This window comes from Drosophila eugracilis, unplaced genomic scaffold, assembly GCF_018153835.1.
Source record: "Drosophila eugracilis isolate 14026-0451.02 unplaced genomic scaffold, ASM1815383v1 contig_2088, whole genome shotgun sequence".
Taxonomy (NCBI): domain Eukaryota; kingdom Metazoa; phylum Arthropoda; class Insecta; order Diptera; family Drosophilidae; genus Drosophila; species Drosophila eugracilis.
The window spans coordinates 1444101-1467313 of NW_024572964.1; the positions used below are offsets into that span (position 1 = coordinate 1444101).

The window sequence follows — 23213 nt, forward strand, 5'->3', positions numbered from 1 at the left end:
ACTGAACTTGGAATTTTCATCACTTAGTTGGGATATCTACTTCTATAAGTAGTCCTTATGGGATTGATGATCAGACTTATATGAACTGACCTTCTCAAGATAGAAATGCATTTCAAAATCGAGGAAAGTGCAGTTGCACCTTCGACCATTGGCAGCTACCTCCTTCAGGGGCGCCTGCAGTAAATCAACGCAGCAAGGACACTTCAATTAGGATAGAGCGCCGCCTGAGCAGCTCCTTTGTCCCGTTTTCTGTTTTCCACCGCGTTCCAATCGCAATTAGCAATTAGCACAACATTAGCGCGGCTGACCTTTGACCTCGCTGCCACTCCCGCTGCGCCCGCCATTGTCCTTGTACGCGAGTGTCTCCTGTGTCTCTTGTGTCCCCTGTGTCTCCTGCGACTACTCCCCGCCTCGATCCAAGGAGTGTCCGCTGTGCCCTGTGTTTTGTCACGCATTCATTCGCCAAATGGCCGGCAATAATTTGCGGTTGTCCCATTGTCTGCTTCGTCCTTCGGCGCTAGCAGGCGCCGCCGCATATTTACATAATTGCCCATGTCTCAGTGTCTCACGCCATAACACTATAAACAGGGCCAAGAAGATATAGCCCGCAGTTCCAGATAGCCAGCTTGATTTGTGTGTTTGTGCACTCTCTCAAACTGCCATAAATATGAATTTGAAAAGCGAGGAAAACCCACACTCACTTGAAGAGGAGCCAGCGAAATGGAAACCATGCTGTCATTGAGAGTTGGAAAACTTGGCTGGAAAACTCTAGGGAAGTCTAAGTTATAGAAATCCCAATGTCATGCAATAGGTATATGTAGAGTAACCTTTGGTTTCCAGCGGATGAAACTAGTTTGTGGTCCAGTTTAGCCAATTTGCGATGAACTTTGCAGTTGCATTTGATAGTAAGCAGCGAGAGTGGGTCACAATTAGTTGGCCCCCGGGTTAAATCAGCGGAATCCGCTTTTCTCTGTTTTGCTGATTGCCAGCTTCCGGATGTGTCATCCCCTGCTGGAATGGAGGAGTCTCCGCCGCTGATCGCGGCAATTGCCCTTCTCTTGATTGCCATCAATTGCGCAAAACAGTCCCACTGAATTGGGATTTGGACAATGAGTCCGGGTTACCGGGCAGTGATAAGCACAGCGGTTGGACGAGTGTGTCAGTGATGGATTGCACTCATCCGCCGAATAAGTGGCGCTTAAAAGCCTGAGAGGATGAGTCAACTCCGGTATTATGTCATGTTCGTGCGTGGGTCAACAAGCCTTTTAATCAGCCACTTTTTCTGGATTTCTGATTTTTTCCACAAAAACTTATCAAATTAATATCTTTAAAGAGTTTCTGTTTTAAAATTCCCTGTCTTCTGGTGGCGCCTTGCGTTCGGCGAAAGTCTTTAGACCTCTGCGAGGTGTATCGCATTTAATCACTCCACGGCACTGGCAGAACCTTCTCACTTTGTCGGCCACATTAAAGGAGCTGAAAAAACCGAAGTCGTAGATAACACCTAATTAGGGTGTAGAGGATCGTCGCCTGCGGACAAGGCGACTGACAACTTTAGCGCCACTTCCCCTTTCCCTTCGCCTTATTAGTGCGGGTGGTCGAAGAAGGGTCCAAGACCGAGGATCAATTTAACGAATCCGCCTAAGAAGGGCCACGCCCCAGAAGCGGGAATTAGGCATCGAAGGAGGCGGAGGAAGAAGCGGCACGCACGCAACCTGCGGCAGCTGCTACCTCAGCCTCTGCCATCGGAATCCCTCGTTTGGCTTAGGTTTGTATCTGTATCTTTTCTCTGGTCTAGGCTGTAGGCTCGGTTTTGGTTAACAGAGATGCCTGTTCTTAGATCACAAAAGGTAGCTAGATCTTGAATCTACTTTTTATATAAATCTGGGAAATATTTTATAATTCGATGTTGTCTGAAATAAGTAATTAGAACACCTTTTTACCTAGGTTACCTAGTTCCATCCTCTTTCCATCCATTATTTTTGCTTTCAAAAATAGCTAGACTGTCATCTCTATTAGCCACGCTTGTTTTTGGTCCTGGTGTCGCCGGCAATTCGATGCGTTTCCTTTGGCCAGCGGCCCAAGCTGAGATAATTACATGTTAATTCGTTAGCTCCTCTCCTTAAGCCTTAGGAGCACAGAGGTCCGAGGGAGACTTGGCAGGGCGGCTCTTTGGAATCGGATCGAATCGAATGGGATCGAATGGATAATTAAGCAGTTGCCCACAATGTGTGCGGCATTTAATTGCCGATCGAGATCGGGGCTTAAGGACACCTTGTAGTTTCAGTTCCGATAAGTATGTTAGCCGCCGCCTCATGAGTCAGAAGTCAAAAGTCAGGGAGGAGGTGTGGAGTCTAGAATGGGGCCAGACGGTGGTCTTGTGGTTAGGTAAATCACCTAGTCGGTGGAGCCGTATTAATACCTTTAATTAAAAACGGTTGCCAGAGAGAGAGAGAGAGGGAGAGAGCGAGCGATCTTCGAAAGTGTGGGAACCAAATTATTCAAATCGCCATAACTCGGCTCCTCGGGACTCCTTTTTGAAGCACCTCCTCGGATTCGGCCTCGTCCACAGAGGTGAGCTCTCTCATATGCATATTTATTGCATTTTTTCTCGACGCGCCGGCAACGCCCCCAAAAATATTCACAATGGAATTTCAATTCCATTCGCCGACTTGCCGGAGCAGGATCGCCGGCATCGGGATCTCCAGAATGCATTCGTTTTCCTTAGCCAGCGCGATTCGCGGGAATAATTAAAATTTATATACCTTTGGGTTCGCTTCGGTTGGGTTTTCTTTGTTTCGCTGAGAGATCTTCTAATGCGTTCCCATCTGGGATTTGGCTCGTCTGGCCGGCAATCACAAATCCATTTCACTTTCATAACTCATCCAGGATCCAGGCAATTTACATGGTCTCCCCCCTTCCTCTTCTGTTGGGACTCCCCTCGGCGAGGCACGTCGTGGAAGTTAACATGAATGCGTAACATTTAAATGGTTGTCAATTCGAAAATTGCCAACTCCACCCGCAATCGTACACTGATAAAAAATTGTGCTATGTCTTAGATAAAATATTATTTAATGTTCGATTTCTTAAGCTTTACTTATGAGCATTTTCCTAGATTTTACAAGAAAATTAAGTCTTAGTTTTAAAAATAAAAGTCAAGAATATATTTTTCGACTGCACTTCCTCTTTGTAGTTATATTTTCCCTCTTTCTCACTGGCACTCTCCCATAATTGAGACAACGTGCGTGCGGAGGAGGAAGAGGAGTATGGGCGAGGAAACAATGACACCGGCATCATCCATCCCTTCCACCGCCGACGATCCATTGAAGCGCCTGGCACGTCCGCAAAGTGGCGTTTCCACTGTCCACTATTCGGCACTCCGCCCTCAAGCCCGCAAACCACCGCCCATCAGCCCCACCCACTCCACATCCTCGTCGCGGATGCGGAACGCATTTGAAATGAGCCCAGAACTGGAGGGCAGCAGGATGATGAGGAGGAGCAGGCAGCGGCGGCGGCGGAAAAACAACAACGGAGAAATGAATATTCGAAATTGCAGTGATATATCATCGATGTGCTGGCTGACTGGCTGGCTGGCTGGCTATATATCCTCCCAACGCCCCCAACGGTGAATCGTGAAACGTTACGCAAATTTTCTGGCAGATTGTCATGTTTCTGATGGTTTGGCAAAATGATTGATTACTTTGTTCCTGTTCGCCTGAGCGGGTCGGAAAAGGGAAAAAGGGAAAACGGCAAAGAGGAAGCGCGCGGCCATTCCGATGAAAGTGCCAAATCGGAAATGCAAAAGTGGCCAGGTGGGTGGGGGAAAAAACGATGGATTGATTGAAAAGGGTTTTTCCATGGATGCCCGATCGAGGCAATCAATTCCCAGCGACGTTTTGATGCTGTCCAATTTGTATTTCATTTTGTAAATTTCATGAAAATCAAAGAGCCTGAAAGTGATAATCGTGGAAAATTCAAACTTATAGTTTTCCCTGATTCTTAACTCAGAAGTCACACTCAGAAACTTGAACTTTTCTACTTTACAAACTCCCAAAAACGTTTCAGCATCAGAAAACTTTTATTTGAGAAATTCTACACTTTTTCCAAATTATCTTTGGTAATGCCCCTTGACAAGCTTCGAGCCATGCCGGTGGAGAAGATCCTCAGCTTTCGGAGGAATCCTGATCCGCAGCAGCAACTGGGGCAGCAGACGGAAGACCTAGAGGATGTTCCCAGATTCTTGCCATCGCAACTCTTAAAGGGCGAAGATGCCAAGGGAACGAATCGCAGGATGGGGGATAGCGTTCCGGAGGAAGCTCTTAGACTGCCGCCTCCTCGTAGATCTCCTGTCTCGATGAGGAATCTCCAGCGGGAGCTGTACTCGCCCAGCCAATGTATGAATGTCCTGAAAGCCATCGTGGTTGTGGCAACCATTTGCGTGATGTTCGTCACGATTCCCTTGTACCGTCGCCAGCAGTCGAATAAGGAGACCGATCTGAAGATGATTCTGCTGTGGAACGATCCAACCCTCACTGGTGGGCCAGCTCACATGGAATGTGGTTGCCTGATCACCACTCAAAGGAACCACAACGACAAGGCTTTCGATGCAGTGGTCGTGAATGCAGATCATCCCTATTCCTTGAAGGCTTTGAACGTAACCAATCTGAATCCGGATTACTATCTGGTTTATGCCGCCAAGAAGCCATTGAGTCTACAGCAGGGTCCTACTTCAGTGTTACCACCCTTCAATTTGACCATGACCTATCGTCTGGACTCGCAGGTAATCTGGACGGACTACTACTTCTCTCATCCGAATCTGGCCAGAAGGCTTGGGTCCTTCGAGGCTCCCAGCAATAACTTTGCGGACGACATGCCGGACTCACAGAAACTGCGCCTGGAGATCGAACTAAAGAAAAAGTCCCAACTGGCCACGTACATGACCTATGAGGTGGATGAGAGTACCCTTCCCCAGAGCCTGTACTTGGAGGAGTTTCGAAAATATGCTGACCTCGATGCCCATCATGGTTGCCTGGGTGCCGATGGGTAAGTAGGAGAATATATTGAGCTATGTTAATAAATATCATGAGATTCCAAATTCTTAGCTGCAGTCCCTACCACTTTATGTTGATCTTCGAACCCACCTCCTGCCCGGATTACGTGCCCTGGGATATGTACTTGGCCATGGAGAAATACGTCGTGCCAGTTCTAATCGGAGGAGGAAACCTAACCAATTTGGTACCCCAACACTCGTACATTAGCAGCAAGGACTTCTCCAACCCAAAGGATCTGATAAGTCACCTAAAGGCCGTCGCAGGTAATCCGGAGCAGTACAGGAGTTACTTCTGGTGGCATTCCCTGTACAAGCTGCGCCAGACTATCCAGCCCTACTGCGCCCTCTGCACCCTCCTCCAACAGCCTGCCGAGCAGCGCCAGATTCTCCAGGGCTTCTCCAGGCTGGGCCTCGTCAACTGGTGGACCGAATACCAGTGCCCCAATCGATCCACCACCTTCCTCTGAGGCCCCGAGCGATCCCAATTATAATTACCAGCGATCGCAAATTGCCCTCGTTCGGTGTGGTTCCGTTTAGTGGCGTTGAGTTTGGGCTTCCATCGTCTTGGGGCCTTTTTCGGCGGATCGGCGGGTTCTTGCCGGTTTAATTCCGCGGAATTTCGGCGGCACTCCATTGACCTCGCCGACAGCCCCGGAATGAAGGGAGCTTAATAAGTTATACTCTGTTTTCGAGTTCAGGTTCCCTCAGTTTTGGATTATGCCAAATTTTAAGTAAATAACTACGAAATGGCTTGTACAACTTTTAAACTAATTAAATCCCTTTTTAGTTAGCTAATAAATATTTTATTTCCCTTAACTTGATATCCCGATCCTTAGAGCATCCAGCATTCGTATTGGGAACCCTTGAAAACTGGCATAATTCCCTTCAAAATGTTTGGTTATTTTAGCAACTCGCCCGAAGGATGTCAGGATGCCTGGCATGCCAACCCGTGCCGGGCGGCCTGTTGAAATACTCATCAGCCCGTCAGCTAATGCCGCCATATGGGAGACCAGTTGGAGGGCAGGAGTGGAGGGAGTGGAGCCTGGCAGCTATTGTCGCTCTAGAGGAGCCTTGTGCCTGGGAAAAAGCAGAGACAGCCGTCACCGTCAATGGGCATAGATAAAGCAAATAGAGCAAACTTGTTCCACATTGTGGACCATTCCAGATGAGATGCTCCGGTGGAGTGGGAACTTGCTGCCCTGGGCAGCCCTCGAACGCGAACGAGTGGGCGACGACAAGACAAGGCGGTCCAGAAATGTGGGATAAGTTGGGTGGAGTGGGGGTCCGACCAGGTGAGGTGCCAACCGAGCACACAATGCACGAAAAACAAACAGAATTGTCATGGGAAATATTTCACAGCGCTGCGAGTGAAGTGCCCGAGATGCTCCCCATTTCCCCGCCAACTTACAACTCCCCTCTCCAATCCATATCATGCCCGCCACTCGGAATGTCTTTCAAAACGGTATCACATACACAAAACACTTTTCCTCTTGCCCTTGCTTGCCACACACAACCATATTTAAAAGTTAAATGCTTCACTAAACAATAAGCCAGAGGAGCCAACTGGCCGAGAGATGCGACTGATCACTGAGAGAAATTTGTGGCCTTTACTTGGGTCTACTTCTATTAGAAATCACTTTCTTACAACACTCTTACATATATCAACTTGTTAGCTTTCTTACAAGATTCTCTTTCACAAGAACTAACTCTCATTTTTCCCAGTGCATTATTCGAACTGGGCCTGGGACATGGTAAAATTGAAGTTGAAGGCGAGGCGATAATGAAACCAAAGTCAAGCACATCGAGTCAGTCCAGCCTTTGGGCCCTTTTGGGTTGACAGGTTGTCCCTGGTTGCTGCCCCGCCCTGCCCTCCAGATTTCTCCTCCTCCTCAAGACCATTTCGGTTCTGGGAAGTTCTCCACATCTCACTCCCTCTCAGTGCACTTCTCGTGTTTGCCCATTCTGTTATCAACTATTACAATATTTTTGTTTAATTGACAAACAGGTTTATCATTAACATTTTTCTCACTGACTCCAACTTCTTGGATGCGTTGGCGGCGGCGGCCTTCTCCAGATTTCCATTTGGAGTTTCAGGTGGAAGCGGCGCTTCAGTTGACGCTCCAACTATTTTCCCACACTGATTTCGGTTTTCTGATTTCTGATTTCTGGACACCGTGAAGCAGCAGAGCAAACTCAACCACAATGGGATGATGTGAGAAGTGTACTAACTGGTCAATAAATAAGGAGTCCCCATGGACTGGGCTAGTGTTAAGCTGGGAAAGCCAATAAGTTTTCCTCATATTTGTCAATATAAACTAATACTGATACTGAACTAATTGGCCTCATAACTGGTACTACTATCCATCCTTTAATTAGTCTAACAGCTTCGGTTTTGATCTCACATCAAACTTTAACAACTCAATCTGGACAAGGTGTCGCCAAAAAACATCTCCGGATGGAAGGCTTTACGGTTGGCTCCCTATCTTCTTGGCCACTCGGATACCTAAATACTTTAAAGGCCTCCTCGGCAGCCTCGTAAACCGCTAAGTGCTACCAAAGTTTTTGGGATTAAAGAGCTTCTGGCCGCCTGCCCGGTCTGGCCGGGCTTGTTTGCTTTTGGCGCTGCCGTGAAAATGCATTTTCCCTTCGACCCCTTAGGCCTCCTTTTCCCAATTGCCGACTCCCGGACTCCCGACTCCGTGTGCCCGTTTTCTCACCTGAGGCAAAGTCTGCAGCTGCTGTCGATGCTCGTTTTAATTTGTTTGTTTACATTTTCGGCTGCCCCACCTGCAGCAGCGGCCAAGTTTGTTCCCATCTCGCGGCCGGGCGAAATGTTTGGAAATAGACGTCCATGGGGAGATGGCAGCTGGAGGAGCGGGAGGCCCTGGCTGCACCAGTGGGAGCAAGGCGTGTGTTTTGGTGTTAACAACTCGACACTTCATTAATTGAAGTTGAAAAAGTGCAGCTATAAAAAGACTATTAAGCTCCGGGCCCACAACAATGGAGCAGATCGATACAGAACGAGCACGCGGAGAAAAAGTTGGTTTGGTTCTAGCTACTCGTTTTCAGGCGATGAAAGTGATCTGGCGGAAGCTGTATTCCAGATTAAACACTTATTATTCAAACTAATCAGATATTTCTCCGAGTGCACCAGAATCCGACTATCAAAGTGAACTTCGAGTGGCTGCTGCAGTGCCTATAGAATGCAGGGCCATAACAAATGGAGGGGAACTTTCGGAGTCTCAGTTCGCATTAGACGCAAATTTGATGGCTATTGAAAAGTTCAATGGTTTCTCGGGTCTCTTGAACAGCTTCCCACTTGCAAGTTCCATCCAAAATCGAAGAGTGGCACTCAATCGAGTGTGAGAGCTTTGTTTACTAGACACACTCCCCCGCCGCATTACGTAATTGGGGGGGAGACACATCAAATCTGGGCTAATAGAGAAACTCAATGTGAGCATATCATAATTAAGAATTTGGCAAGACGGCATTATCTTGGGTTTCTCCAATATTTCCAAATATTTAATGGAGATCTGTTAATGGCATAGAAGTTGGGCAAGAACCGATCTCCGGCCAGAGATCTCTCCCCCAACCGATCCGATCGTCACACATAAATAGTTCACGAGCCATCCGAAGGCATCGGCCATAAAAATAAATCTATATGCAAATGTGACTCCACTTTAACATGCCACGGCGACAGGCAGATGCGAAAGCCAGTCGGGAATTCGAGGGTGAAGCCTAGCCAAAAATAGTGAGCGTAAACAGGGATAATACGACTGCAGGAATCCCCTTAAAAAGTAAATCTTTCAAACCTTTCTAGAGATAAAACGTAATCCGTGAGTGAAGATATAACTGCTCGATATGAATTTCAGTCTCACTCCAAATTCCTTCATAAGACTACGCCTTAGTCGAGTATTTCCACATACCCTGTAAGAATAGTTCCATTCCAACAGTCAAGGACTCCTCATCGCTGGCCAATCCCAGAATCCCTGGCGCAGAGGCGTCTGCAGTTTAGTGCCTGTCTCCGCGACTTTGAATCTTACAAAATGTGACAAGTTGCGGAATTATTTTTCGCAGAAGATGTTCTCCAGCTCCAGCTCCGACTCCGACTCCATCTCCAGCTCCGTTTAGTTTTCATTTTTTGTCTGGTTTAGTTCGGTTCTGTTCTGTTCTGCGTGCAGATGAGGTGAGATTGATAAGCGACGAGGAGCGAATCCGAATCCGAGTCCGTTCCTTGGCTTGGCTCTGTTCAGTGCGAGATGCAAGTGCTTAGATAAGGGCAGCGATTTATGTGGAAGCTCCTGGGAGCCGCTGGGCGGAGCAGCCGGCGATGACAACGGTAGCTCCACATCCCATTGAATGCCACGACCCATTCCCATTCCCATTTCAGCCGCGAATAAGCCGAGGTGCCAGCAATTTAGAGGCGATTACAACCGGCAATGGCATTTTAAGTGGCCATTGTCAAGGCGCGATCTGTGGGCGCGTGATAAGCGCCGGCTCCCGTGTGGGCGATCGATTCCCCAGGTGTTGGAGTGGGTGGCCCAGAGGGTTAGCAAGTCGTTGAACTAAAGGTAATACCAGAAGTGACAGAACACCTCCCGCACTTTTCAGTGGTAGACTTCAGACTATTTGTCAGGCCAAAGGAATCTGCGAAGGTGGCAGTAACGCCTATCATATCTTTGGCTAAAAGCTTCACACTTCGTGGTCGCGCTTTCCATGTTACCTAAGTTAGTATATTAACTAAAGATAATACACAAGCTAAGGTTTCCACTTTCCATCACTCAATACTAATAATTTATGTAGCCAAAATATGAACATAGAAATATAAACTCTATAATTAGTCCTTGCACTTGGTACACCTCGGACCAGGAGGCTCAATGGTCCTCGGCACATACGATGGATTCCTCTTCTGAGCCACCTCCTCGGCCCAGAGCTTATTTAGGTACTCCTCCAACTTGGTCACAATGTCCTCCTCCTTATCCACCCCCTCCGAGCAGGTGGCAAAGTCACTTTCCGAAGATCCCGAGGACGAAGTGCTATGACAAACATTCGTGGATTCGCTGCAGGAGTCGTGCTTGCAGTCGATGGGACAATGATGGTTGTCCCAGTCCTCCGGAGGCTCCAGCGCCTCGTCGTAGCTGGTGTGCTGCTCCTCATCGCCATGCGATCGAACATTGGGTTCGTCAATGTGGTGTGGTGGCTCCAAACGATACCACTTCACCTTGTAGGAGTCCTGGCCACATTCCCCGAACTGCTCTCCGGTCAACTGGTCGATGTTGCACTCGCAGATCAGGAAGGGAGAATTGCACTGCTCGCATCTGGGCAGATTAACCTCATGGTTGGTAATGGGTCGCGGTAGCTTCCTTATCTTCACATCCTTCTCCTTTCGGGGAACCTGCAAGCCACAAAGGAGGCAGGGCTCTGGAAGATCTGCACCCTCCGATAGCTTGATCTTCGTCATCGGCCTTTGGCCAGCCTTGGGATGTCCGGGTACCTCCTGCTTGGAGCAACCTTTGCAGGGACAGCCAGGCACAAGGAGAGGATCCGATCTGGTTGTCATCCGTTGGTATAGCGACTGATACACCTGAGTAATCTGCCGCTCGTACTGCTTGTGGGCCCAGAAGAAGGCCGCTCTGTAGTTGTCGAAGATCCTGGAGGTCTTATGGGCAGCGTGCATCCAAGCTGCCCGTTGGGTGTGCACTGCCATGGCGTCCACGATGGGATTACTGATGGTAACAGGTGGCTTGCCATGGTAGAATGCCTTGAAGGCCCGCTTGATGATGGCATAGGTGAGCATCGCCTCCACCGGCTCCATTTCACACTTCAGTCGCAGTGCCTGGAGTAAGTCCTCCCGGTTCAGGCGACTCCCTGGCGTTGGAGTAGGTGGACAGGTGGTGCGCAATCGTTCATGGTACACGAAGGCCCGCTTGATTATCGACTTCGCAGCACAGGACTTGGTCGTGCTGATGCCGCAGATCAGCATTATCTGGGACAGACTCTTGGCTATGTCCTCGACATTGTCGTCGAACAGCTGGTAGGGATCCAGCTTTCTCCTGCAGTTGCAGCAACAACGCGTGATTCCTCCAGGTGGCACTCCCGCCTCGTCGTGCAGCTTTCTGGCCCTCTCATAACTGCTGTCCATGGTAATTTGGATCTCAATCTCAAACTGTCAGACAGAAATTGCACTGGAATTTTGCACTATTAATAATATCAAAAAGAATTTGAAATCTTAAAGAATAAGTTTTGATACTAAAGTCATAGTTGACTGTTGACTAACTTAAAAGAAAACTTCAAAGCTGTAGAAAGAGGTTAGTTTAAGAGAGAGTTTAGGCCAAAAAGAATGAAATCTATCCACCATTCATAAGCATACCAATTTGTGAGCAGCTCTGACACAATTCTGTATGAAATTTTCTCAACTTCCATAAAGAATTCCATCCCTAGTAAGATTAGAACTAATGCTATGATCAGGTTTACCATAATACAACAATAAACGGTTTGTCCCAATATTTTCCCCAGCCTTTTAATTTGGTTATTTGACCCACTGTGGCCTATCTAGGATTACACAGACCCCACACAAGAATGCATTATTATCTGGTCTCGGTCTCAGATCGAAGCTGCAATTATGCTAAATAGATGGGGCCGGGTTGACCATCGAAATAAATAAGAGAACCAAACGATGGCTGTTGTGTCAGACCTAAATTGTTCAAATAAATTAAGTTGTAGCTTTCGAATGGATCGCGGGGATTGGGATTGGGGACTGGAGATCGGGGATCGGTAAGCCGAGAGATCGGGGTCTTTGGTGTGGGGATTGGGGCAAGTAAATACGGGAACGAAAACGTTCAGAGGCCGCCGCCGCCGCCGCCTGTTGCATTGTCATTTGATAAATTATGATATTTGATCAATTGTTCCGCTGCGGAGGCTGGAAGTGCTGCCTCGGATATCTAGACAAGTATATGGAGGAGATGAAGACGTCCCCGGATCCATGCCCGCATCAAGTTTGCCGAGTGAACTTTTCTCGGGTTTACATTGTAATGGCATCTGGCGGGGCAAACACACAAACACCCAGTCAGCCAGTCAGCCAGTCCGCCAGTCCGTCCCATATCCATTCATCTGCATAATAGAATTTCCAGGGGAATGAGCATGGTCGTCGAGGGGGTGAGGCTGCCTCTTTATTGTGGCTAATAGGCCTCTTGGCCGCTTTGTTGTTGTGCCGCCTCAGCCGCCTTCGTTTGCATTTGCTTTGGTCACCATCACCTCTCCATCTCCATCTCCATCAGCTCACCATCAACATCTCACTCCGCCATTGGCATTTCTATGTGGATTAATGAATGGCAGCAGCACCAAGATGAGGCTGTGGCCGGAGGTGGTTAGGAATAAGTAGATGTTGGAGTCCACACTGAGAAAAATCAAGAATCTAGTATACTTTCTCTACTATCTGTTTCAGCAAGTTAAATCTTACTATAGAATGGAACTTTTCCAAATATTTCTCTCACTGCCTTGGGATAGACATGTGTTTACCTTCCATATAGACACACACATCCATTGTCGGGTGCAGTCAACAGGCCCCTAATTATGTGTAAAGGTGTTGTATGTGCTCCTCGGCCCAAGATCCCGCCCCTTCCCATTTTTGTCATCCATCTCGCCGGCTACAAGGGTTAATTAGTGTGGTATACAGGATTGTCGGCGATACAAACGGACATCGAGATGTTTTCAAACGTAATGTGGCTACTGGAAAAGCTTCTGGTTTCCATTCTGATTGTAACTTATTGATTTCCTCGAAGACAGCTGCTCCCTGGATACCCTCCCCAAAGGCTGACCATTTGGACTTTTATGGCCCACGACGAATCGAAATCGAATGCCCCGGGAAATGTATAAACAATATTAAAACGGAGGCAAGGGAATACGACGAGTCATCATAAAATGACAAAGTACAATAAAAATAAATTTAACACAACATTTGCTTTGGGCATCCGCAAAGGCGCATCCTGGGGCCGCGTCCTTGTGTGCAAGGACCCAAAACAATCAAGGGACAGCCAAAATATTTTCAATAATAAATCTATTTGATGGCCCACGGGCCGGAGTTTTTACGATCGCCGCGATGACAGCAGGCGCAGTTATTAAAAATCTCACCGAAAGTTACGTCTCTCCGCATGATTAATCGCTGAGGATGTGTCAGATCGCTTGGGGTTGCTGGCCTTGCCCGGAAAATGTCCACAACTTTATGGAATATATTTGTATATCGATGGCATGGTAATTAATTTCCATTCACTTTCCCTTTAACACGAAGAAGTGCATGCATCTGGGCACCACTTGACCCTTGACCATCTGTGGTCATCGCCGGGCTGTCAACTAATTTGTCCAGTTTGTGGTCCGTGTCAGGTGTTGTAAATATCGCATTTAATTGAACTGTCCGGGTGTGTCAAGTGTCTAGGAAGGGCTAGGAGACCTTCATATATTGCAAGACCAATGGAGTGGAGAAGAAGTTCTGCACGTGGAAGGAGGAAGGTTTCCCGCTCAAAGTCAGCCCTAGATGAAGACTTCATCTCTCATCTGTAAGATGTTCTTTGTAAACTTCACAAATCCACTTAGACTAGATTACCCACAGACAGGAAGCTTCTTAATTGATCTAATTAAGGGGGAACTATGACTGAACTACTTTCTAACAAAAGCCAACATGAACTTATCACAAGAAATTATGTTAGATAAAGATATACATTCGGGAAACAAGAATTTAAGTTCATCAACAAACCTAACCAAAATCCAAATATTTCTCTACAATCTCCAGAGATTCCAGATCCAGCATCTGCCACTTTTCCCCTTTTCCAGTATATAAATCAACACATCGAGAGCAGCAACAACACGCTTGTAATTGCTTAATTAGATTGCCACTAAAATTATAATTTGAGAAAAGAAGGCAGACCCGAAAAGCTGAGCGCAGATTGCAGGCAGGGATTCGAAAGGAAAGGAGCAGCTGGCGCGTAAATCAGATTTGCTGACAGGGCTCGACTAATTTTAACCCTGGCACTTGAGGCAGAGGACCCTGGGTCCTGGCCCTTGGCCTGCGGACCCCATCACGCGCCGAAGTGGAGTCGAAATTCGTTATCCTTTCAAGTGGCTGCGCGTGCGCGGGGAACGCGTGCTAATGGGGCCAAAAGGTGCAGGATGGTCGGATGATCGGTGAACGGGGAATCAGGGATTAGGGCTACAATCGGCGTAACTCCGTGCCCGTTAATTTATGCGTGTCCTGTGCGAGTTCAGCTGCACCTTGGAACCTTTGTCCTTCCACGGATTTGTGTGTCTGTGTAAAAGGACATATGTTAAGGACGGCGACATGTAGACACATGACTCTGTTGACACACAAACAGCACCGAAAATATTTTCTTTGACTTAAGATAATAGGTAAACATGTCCTTTAAGATCAACTACAGTTATATTACTTTGATAGGATCTTAGTGTTTCGAAATCGAAAGATTTTGGATTTGGCATAATATACTCAAACCAGTATTAAGCTATCAAGAATGTTGATCTAACTGAAAACTCCCAAAAGCCCCTTCTATTTCTCTCCGTGTAAGAAACGAAAGCGGTGGTCGCGGCGGAGGGGCAGGGTAGGAGACCTTAGGGCAACATCTAAATGGTATTTATTGGTTTGCCAAGCCGGCGACGGCTGTCAAGCGCATCCTGTGCTAGCAGCGCGGCAAGGATTGAGTTACGCGATGGCGACACATTTGTAAACAGGCGGCCTGATTTACACACACCGTGCCTGCCAGGAACAGGACATCCAGAGGATATAGGACATGTGGAAAGGGACTACCGTGGCAGAAGTCGTCGCCAGGAGCGGCGCTCCTTATTTGCCAAGACATTAGGCAGCAGCAGCAGCAGCAGCGACAGCAGCAACAGTAACAAAAACAAAAACAGAAAAACGGCAGCCAGGGGACAAAATGAGTAAGGACAACACCGCGTGTTTGCTGTCAGTCGAGGGATCACCTCGAACTCAAGATCCTCTGATTGACAATCGACAAATTTCTTTTGGCATTTATCAATGGAACCGCGAGGATCCGAAGGACCTAAAGTAAGGACCTCCTGTCGCGTTGATGAATCGAGGAATTCGTGTTTTTACACGCAACTTGACGGGCCTTGGCTAAGCTAATGTTGTACTTCAGACGATTAGAAGGACATTTTTCAAAGGCAACGGAGTGTGGGGAAGGTTTCTCTAAAAGTTGATTAATGAAGGGGATTAAGACTTGGGACTTAACATTTACATTACCCAAGAGCTATATGATGGCAAAAAAGGAAGTTTGAAATAGAAAAAAAAATAACATAAACAGCTAATTAGTATTACCGTTAAGTTATGTTTGAAAAGAAGTGGCAACCCCACATTTTCCTAACCCTTTTACCTCTTAATAGCGGTAAAAGCCCGGAGTGGCCACACTTTATTTGCTAAAATTCAAATTCTTCGCCGAAAAAAACGCCGAAACAAGCAATAAATTCATGTTAATAACAGTTGCAACAGCAACCGATGCCTAACAGCAACTGGCCATAAATATCGGCCAAATGGGTTGACAGTTGGCAAGAGGAGTTAACGAAATAAAAACCGAAGAGGCAAAAAGGGAAACCCTTCCCTGCCGAAATGTAAACTCCCGAAATAGTCGAGAAATGTGATACGAATCAAGTGCCACGTGTCGTCGCCCCTTTCTTGAGTATTTAAAACTCAAACTCCTTTTTTGCGAACATTTCAGCCTTTTTTCGGCGGCCACAACTGCTCCTCGAGATCCGAAACCCAAACCGAACGACAGATGCGCGTGTCTGAAATTGCGTTACACTTTCGCTCGAGGGGCGAGGAATGGGGTTTATCTGGTCCCAAAAATCATGCTAGGGGAGATCTCGGCCCGGGGGTTTCTGTGGAGGCGTGTGTCGAGGGGGCGGGCGCACATCTCGTTAAACCGCAACCGAGGGCGATCGGATCTGGCCGTCAGGACATCTGTGATGTCAGGTTCCGTTGGCGGACCTGGATCTCAGATCAGGGGAGATCGGGATCGTGATCGGAATCGGGACGGACCGTGAAATGCAATTGCCATGGCCTAGCGGTTCTCGCAGCCCGTTACGCGAAATGGATGGGCCAGGTTGCTCTGCTCAGTTCGTTGCTACCTGTCAGGTACACTCAGGAAAATCGAGTGTTCTTACATTAAGGAATCTTTTAAGTTTATCAAAGACTCTTAATCTTGGGTCTAACAGAAGAGGATGCCTATCAATTAAGAGTTTAGTCCTTTTTATCTAACTTATATTATAATTTCTCCCAGTGCACCAACCGAAGTGTGCCTCCTTCGAGAAGATGTTCCAATTAAGATCAGTATGACCAGATGTTGCTCCCCAACGATCGATCCGCCGTGTGCTTGATGGCCAGGAATGTTTCGCTTAGCATCTCCCACAGCTGTTTTATGGCCAGTGGAATCTGCAAAATGTACTGTAGAGTTCCACATAGGAGTTTGTAGGTTTCCCAGTCCCGTAATCCGATACCCGACGACCACTTGGCATGTGCCAAGGAAATGGACAAACGGCCGGGCACTTGAAAACCAAAACCAGAAGTGACCCAATATCCACTTGAATTTCATTTCGTTTAGTCTCGTTTCCCAAAATTTTAGCGCCCACCTTGAGGGCCTGCGATTCGATTCCCCGCTCTCCTTCTCCATTTCGGGGTGTCAAAGGCCGTGTTGGCTTGCGCAGCCTTTGACATGAGCACCCCCTGCCACACTCCTCCGGAGAACCCACAAAGTTGCGAGTCAATTTGTCAGCGAACGGGCATTGAAATTGAAAATTGCTGAGCAACCTTCGATATGAATGGGACTTGGAAATTCGATACCATGGCAGCTGCCAACTGAATGCAGCCTGCAGATACAAGATACTGGGCGTTATTACGCAACCTTTTGTGGCCTTTTGAACGAAAGGTGGCACTGCAGCAGGAAAAGCTCCTCTAACTGCTGCCGGTGAAACTGAGATGGGTTTTCCAATTGCAGTTAAACACACACAGAAGCGAGAAGGATCTGCCCTCAGAAAGATACATTCACAAATAGTTTTTTAAAAAGGTCTGAGCACCCTAGAGCAGGGATATCGTTTTAAGACCTAGCTTTGACGGTCAGATATTATATATCTTTGGAAAGTAATTAATTACTATATAAATAAGCTCTCAAAGTTGTCAAAGAGGATTCACTTTAACCCTCTCTTTGACGGACTCAATAAGAAACAAAATTCTTGCAAGTTCTGCCAGTCCTCCCTCTTGCAAGAAGGCAGCGCAGGTTCCTCGATTGTCTTGACCAATTTAAGTATCGTAAGTTTGTCCTGCCTCAAGAGCAGCGGCACAAACACCTGACAGACACGCAGGAAAAGTAGGTTTTGTGGGACAGCCGTGGGTTTTCCCTGCAATGAATCCTTGACAAACATAACTCCAGCCCGGTTCAGGACAATGATGCATTGGCGATTCTCTAAGAGATTGGACTTAATGGTCTCAGCCAATCGGTTAGCTAGCTCTATTAGTTCCGAAAACTCTGCTGAATTGGCAGCCCTGAGTCCATCTTGGTCATTATCGGACATAATCCTAGAGAATAAATGCAAACAGGAGTGAAACAAGGTCATTGCATAGTTGATAGGGTTGATGTGCAGAGCGTGTTCCATGGTGCACTTCATTATGTCGCCAAATGGTTCAAAATACTGAAAAAGAGAAGTAACTTTAATAAGTTTTCCTTTTTTTGGTTATAACTTAGCAACCTTTCCGTAGTACTGAAAGATCTTGCTGGCTTTCATGGTGGGCACCACGTTGAAGGACACCAGTTTGCAGTAGCTGTTTAGGATGCCTCGCATGTTCTGCAGCTGACCAAAGTTATCTGGTGCCATCAGATCCGAAGGACTCATCTCGAAGATGTTGTCCACAACGCACTTCTCCAGAAGATCCAGCTGACAAGCAGACGGCGAGTACGCCAGAGAGCGGACCGATGGGTAGGAGCTCTCACGTAGGTGATACCCAAACATCACAAGCAGATCGCAGACATAGGAAAAGCTCTGGAATTAACAGCTATATTATGGCAAGATGTGATATAATATAGACTTTCCTCACCAGATCTATCAGTATAGCATGGCCACCTTCAAGAACCGGGTTAAGGCTTGCGAACATGAAATCATCCAAGTTCTTCTTAAGGGCGCAAAGAGAGTCCTTCATGTTTGGATTCTTAGAGGCCTCGTCCTGGAACTGCCCCAAGTCCCAGCATAGGCTGTAGAAGCCACACTCCAGATAAAGAGCCACTGTTTCTGTGAGCATGTTATAAGAGCTTAGTACCAACTGTTCCCTGGCCAGTATTCTCAGGTTGCCCAGAACCGATTCGTTCATCTGCCAGCCACTGAGATTGAAGCGGGCGTAGAGGGCTGTCACCAAACGTAAGGAAATCAGCATTCGGTTGTAGTCGCTCTCCGGAGTTTGGGTGGAGAAAGATGATTCCGATGAGGACGAGGATGATGAGTTTTCCACATCGAAAATCTCCTGCCAGGCCAGGCGGTAGTTGGTCACCGCACTGTCGATCAGTTCCTTTACAAGTATCCTAGTAGTGCCTATGGCATAGAGAATGTCCAAAGTGTGAGCCGCAATCTGGAGCACTTCGTAGTCGGTCTGGTGGAACATTACGGTGTTGATCTCATATAATAATTGCCTAAGTTGCCTGTCGTTGGTTTTTTGCTTGTAGTACTGGAGTTCCAAGTGCTGCGGTAGCTCTAGGAGATTCTTCAGATCAGCTAGGCGGGAAGCATAACTCTGAAGGAGTTCGGGTAAAATCGGTGCCAGTAAAGCAGTGGCTTTCTTTTTGGCCCCCTCCTTTGGATTCCTCTCCAGATCTTTGGTGATTCTTCCTGCTGGTATTTCCCCAGTAATCGCTTGCTTCACCCCTACGGTAAGGATTTCAATCAAAGAAGAGCACTGATCTTCGTTTAACCCCGACTCATCGTCGACCAGCATCCATATCATTGACTGCCAGTCTAGGATAATTTCGTACTTGTCCAGCAGAGAATCCACCAGATAGGCGGCATGCTCATGGGGACTATCCTTGGCGTAAAGGAGCAGCAGCGGATTTATTCTTTCAGGAAATGTTTCTCCTTCCATTACCTTCCTCCGCATCATGAAAAACTCCCCCGCGGCCTGCGCTAATCCACGATGTGCGGCGAACATTAGTTGCTCCAGCAGCAGGCAAGTGTCAGGACTTAGAATTTCTGGGGAATATTGATAGAAATCGGCCAGGAGTCGCAAGGATTCCTCAGCTAGTTCGTCCTCCTTGTCCATGCAAAAACTTAGCAATAGCTCCCGAAACTCCTGGCCTAATTCCAGACACGTTGGGCGAAGATGCTCGTTGGGAAGGAGTCTCGTGATAATGGAAAGACAAAGCTGCCTAACTTCCGCCGAGCTGTCACCCAAAGCTTCGAAGATAAACCACAGATTGCTATCTTGAAGATAACCCTCTGGATACTTCTGGAACCACAGGCCAAGCTCGGTGAGGCACACGGCTCTTATGTTATCCACCACATCCATGCGGCGATCTACAAACAGGCAGTTGAACATCTTCTCCCACACCGTCTTGGGCAATTCCTGGTCCATAGATGTTTGATCTTTCAGTATGGTCATAAGTTTGAGACCTGAAAAGAGCTTCTTGAATTTTAAAATCATCATGGCATTAGCATAGATCCTCACCCAGCAAGGTGCTGGTATGGCGAATGGGCCGTGCGGAGGACTGCGAAAAGGCCATCACAAAGCCAAGCAATTCTTCCAGAAATTTGTTGAACAAAGCATCGGGCATGATGTTGGCCGAGTTCAGAAGAGCTTGGAAAAAGCTGACAATTTTGCGAATGAAGATGTCAGCCCTCTTCGTAATGACGGGATATTGCAGACTGACCTGAAAAGAACAAAGTTGAGATACAGAATCATATCGCTTAGATGGAAATCTATCCATTACTTACACTGCGACACTTTGACAGGCAATCTACCAGAATGTCTGCGTAGGGAAATGGCATTTCTGTATCCTTCGGAATCTCATACAGACATCCACTGGCCTCGAAAAGGAACTCCATTAGAGTAAGGAAGGCTGGCGAGGGGCTCCCCAAGAAGAACTTAACCCAGCGGGTGGCCAAGTACTGAATCAGAAATATAACTTTAGGTTAATCTCAAGAGTGATAAATATAGCTAAGCACTAACCTCATGCGTCTTATCCTTGGCCTGCACACTTTGCAGCAATGTTTTGGTGGCTGTTGGCTTCTCAAAAGTCTCCTGCCTAGTAATTTTTGGTTAGGTACATGACTTGCAGTTCTTAATTTGCCTTTGAACTCACCTGGACGATTCCACTTCCTCGAAAGTCGTCTGATCTGCAGCCTGCAGTGTATCAATGTCCATTATATAAGTTGCATAACTCATTCTCTTGCGCTTATTTCTTATAGGAATTAAATAGTTACAAATTAGGGAATAACTTTAATATGACAGCTGTCAAAGTGAAAAGTCAAGTGACAGAAAAGGAACCATAAGCTCATGAACGAGTAAAATGTGTGAGTAGTTCCGGATCTAATTCATGAAACTAGGCGGTGACTTTGAGATTTAGAAGACGGCGAATCCTTAAGCCTCTTAGTTCATCCTGGTGACCACTCAGAACTTCAGCTTACACCCATTTAACTGAATTAATTTTCATAAAAAGAAATCTAGTTAATGTCCAAAATAGACCGGAAGGTCAACACACCGCAATTTCTCATTCCTTTGCCAAGCGAGTCGGGTAAGAGTTTTCTAGTAAACTCGAAATAATTTGTACAAACCCAAAAAACTTGTTAAATTTCTAGCCTGCTTGCAGTTTTCCCACATCGACCGCAAAATAATGAAATCCAAAATCCAGAGCAGATAAAACCGCCGAGATTCCCATGGCTGGGCTTAGATCGGGTCAGGTAGCCGATCTTTAAGGGCACAAAACAATTAGCCAGGCCCACAAAATGATACACAAACAGAGCGCAAATTGGGCAGCCACTTGTTCGACCTCAAAGCGAAAGCGCCGCCAATTCAAACGGACTAACAAGGACCTCATAATCATGCCCATGCCCATGCCCATGCCCAATCCCATTCCCATCTGATCCGATCCGATCCCAGCCAGAAATAAACACAAATATTGACGTTGCCTATCGCACGCGATCTCCGCTCCTCCCCAGGAACATAAATGCATGTATATTCCCAGAGATCAGAGGCCTCGACCGACCGCTGACCAATTCGGGATGACTTGGCAAGTTGGCAACTCGGAATTATTTCAATCTCCGCTGATGACGCGGCTCCTTTTGGGCAGTGGCACGATAAAAAGCTGGCGATAACGTGTCCGATGCTCAGTGGTTCCAAAGGGGAATACACGACGGTAGGAAACCTCAAAAGGAGGTTCTATTAAGTTCTATATAATTCCATTTAGAAAACTGATTTTCTGTTTCAGATTTGAAAATTTGCATGAAAGAAGCCGTGAGTTTAGGGCAGAGGAAAAGGCTTAATGGAAAACTATAAAATTCTATGTAGTATACAATAAATCACAGGTAACTTTCTAGTCTACTCCTTGGACAAAAAAACCAACTTGCTTTAACCCAAAAAGCAGGGCATTCCTGGAATTTTCGAACCGCCCAAAGTCCAGGCAAATATTGACGTTCGAGATTGAAAATTGGCGCACTCCAAAGAGCCGGCCGAGGCAGCTGCCATTGATTGAAAGATCAATCGAGATCGAGGAGATTGCGATTGGGATTCCGAATCCAAATCCGGGAGGAGGCGGTTCCAGCTGCCGTAGGGTAATTGGAGTCCACCTACGGTCAAGGCGACTACCATTTCTCGGCCGGTTGTATGCCAATCTCATTTCATATTCAAAACGATTCCTTTTGTCCATTGTTTGATTGCCCGAAATCTGACCTTCACCCTGTGTGCCGTTCATTGTTGCCGCTTTGCCATTTTGGCATTTGGCATTTGGCAGGCGGCGGGGAATTAGCCGCTGTCCATTCAGCGGCAGCTGCTGTGGCGCTCGTGCTGGCTGCCTTCCCCGTGATTTCCCCGCTCCTCGGACTCTGAATCCCTGCTATTTTGGCATTGAATCCTCTGATGAACACACCTGCCGTACATTGATATGCTTTCAAGGGTATAAAACTACCTATTTTTGCGCAGTGCACTTTACTAACTGAAAGATTTACGCCTCTTGGTTACTGTATCCTCCTGCCTGGCCTCGAATTTTGAAGGTGGCCCAACAATAAACTCAACTCTCGGCCGTGGTGCCGCCTAATTGACAGTAAAATTGCACAGAGCCACCCTCCTGGCGGCTGTTTTCGCCACTTTGTTGCAACTTTTCGAGGGAAATTCGCCCAGAGGAAATTGTTACAAAATAACAAAAGTAGGCGAGCAGCCAAGAAATCAAGTCAAGGATGAAGTTTAGCCAAGCGGGCCAAAGGGAAACTTGGTTTGGGTTTTATCTATATACCAACTTTAAGCGGGAACGTAGTATATTACACTACTTGAGAGTCAAAACCATAATTAATAATTTAAAGATCTTAAAATATACCTTAAATACACATTTTTCTGATGGATTAACCAGCCAAATAAAGTACAGACTGACCCTGATTCACTGAATTAAACAACGATCTGTGACCAGAGATAAAGCCATGCTCGATGGACATGAAAAATCATCCCGCCGTGTCCAGATACTCCCGATGTCCTCGTAATTGGGTCAATTGTTGTGGGTTTCAGTCGGTAACAGCCGAGCAAACCAAACAAATATGCCAGAACAATGACAGTTAACCAATCAAAGGGAAAGGAGGCGGAGGAGTAGGTGGCCACATTGCACCGCATAATTAATCAAAGTGGCACGCGGCTGTGGGCGCCACAAAGCGAGCCGACAATGCCAAACCCAGAATTGGGATACGAAACCCCAACCAAAACTGAATCCATAGCGGAGAATCCCGCCCAGCACGTGAGAGGGGGCAGGAACTGCGAGGGAAATGAATGCCGCCCGCCCTCTTCCGCATTTAATAGAGAAGCCAGCGGATGTGGATGTGGATGTGGATACACAGTATTAAAGTGCTTGTGGACACCCGCACAATTGACGACGGGCCATGGATCATGTGGGTGCACACTTCCAGTCGCCGTCTG

General features: G+C 47.0%; 3 protein-coding genes across 3 annotated transcripts; 1 reads left to right on the forward strand and 2 right to left on the reverse strand.

Moving 5' to 3' along the window:
- Nucleotides 1–4012: 4012 nt before the first annotated feature.
- Nucleotides 4013–5846, forward strand: LOC108102777 (alpha-(1,3)-fucosyltransferase C). Its single transcript, XM_017207937.2, has 2 exons — nucleotides 4013–5040; nucleotides 5100–5846. The coding sequence occupies exons 1-2, from the start codon at nucleotides 4118–4120 to the stop codon at nucleotides 5512–5514; spliced, it is 1338 nt and encodes a 445-aa protein (XP_017063426.1). The 5' UTR covers nucleotides 4013–4117; the 3' UTR covers nucleotides 5515–5846.
- Nucleotides 5847–9811: 3965 nt separating this feature from the next.
- Nucleotides 9812–11280, reverse strand: LOC108102778. Its single transcript, XM_017207938.1, has one exon. The coding sequence runs from the start codon at nucleotides 11187–11189 to the stop codon at nucleotides 9885–9887; it is 1305 nt and encodes a 434-aa protein (XP_017063427.1). The 5' UTR covers nucleotides 11190–11280; the 3' UTR covers nucleotides 9812–9884.
- Nucleotides 11281–17172: 5892 nt separating this feature from the next.
- On the reverse strand, nucleotides 17173–20462 carry LOC108102769 (cohesin subunit SA-2). Its single transcript, XM_017207926.1, has 7 exons — nucleotides 20401–20462; nucleotides 20268–20343; nucleotides 20033–20206; nucleotides 19767–19968; nucleotides 18153–19711; nucleotides 17807–18097; nucleotides 17173–17749 (listed from the first exon to the last, which is right to left on the reverse strand). The coding sequence occupies exons 1-7, from the start codon at nucleotides 20460–20462 to the stop codon at nucleotides 17249–17251; spliced, it is 2865 nt and encodes a 954-aa protein (XP_017063415.1). The 3' UTR covers nucleotides 17173–17248.
- Nucleotides 20463–23213: the final 2751 nt, after the last annotated feature.

Bases quoted from the DNA above. Each gene is read 5' to 3' on its own strand.
- LOC108102778 (XM_017207938.1), bottom strand. From the start codon at position 11,189: ATGGACAGCAGTTATGAGAGGGCCAGAAAGCTGCACGACGAGGCGGGA.
- LOC108102769 (XM_017207926.1), bottom strand. From the start codon at position 20,462: ATGGACATTGATACACTGCAGGCTGCAGATCAGACGACTTTCGAGGAA. The intron at 18,098-18,152 runs GTGAGGAAAGTC...TGTTAATTCCAG, and splicing joins ATGCTATACTGATAGATCTG to AGCTTTTCCTATGTCTGCGA. The intron at 17,750-17,806 runs GTTGCTAAGTTA...TCTCTTTTTCAG, and splicing joins TCTTTCAGTACTACGGAAAG to TATTTTGAACCATTTGGCGA.
- LOC108102777 (XM_017207937.2), top strand. From the start codon at position 4,118: ATGCCCCTTGACAAGCTTCGAGCCATGCCGGTGGAGAAGATCCTCAGC. The intron at 5,041-5,099 runs GTAAGTAGGAGA...CCAAATTCTTAG, and splicing joins GGTTGCCTGGGTGCCGATGG to CTGCAGTCCCTACCACTTTA.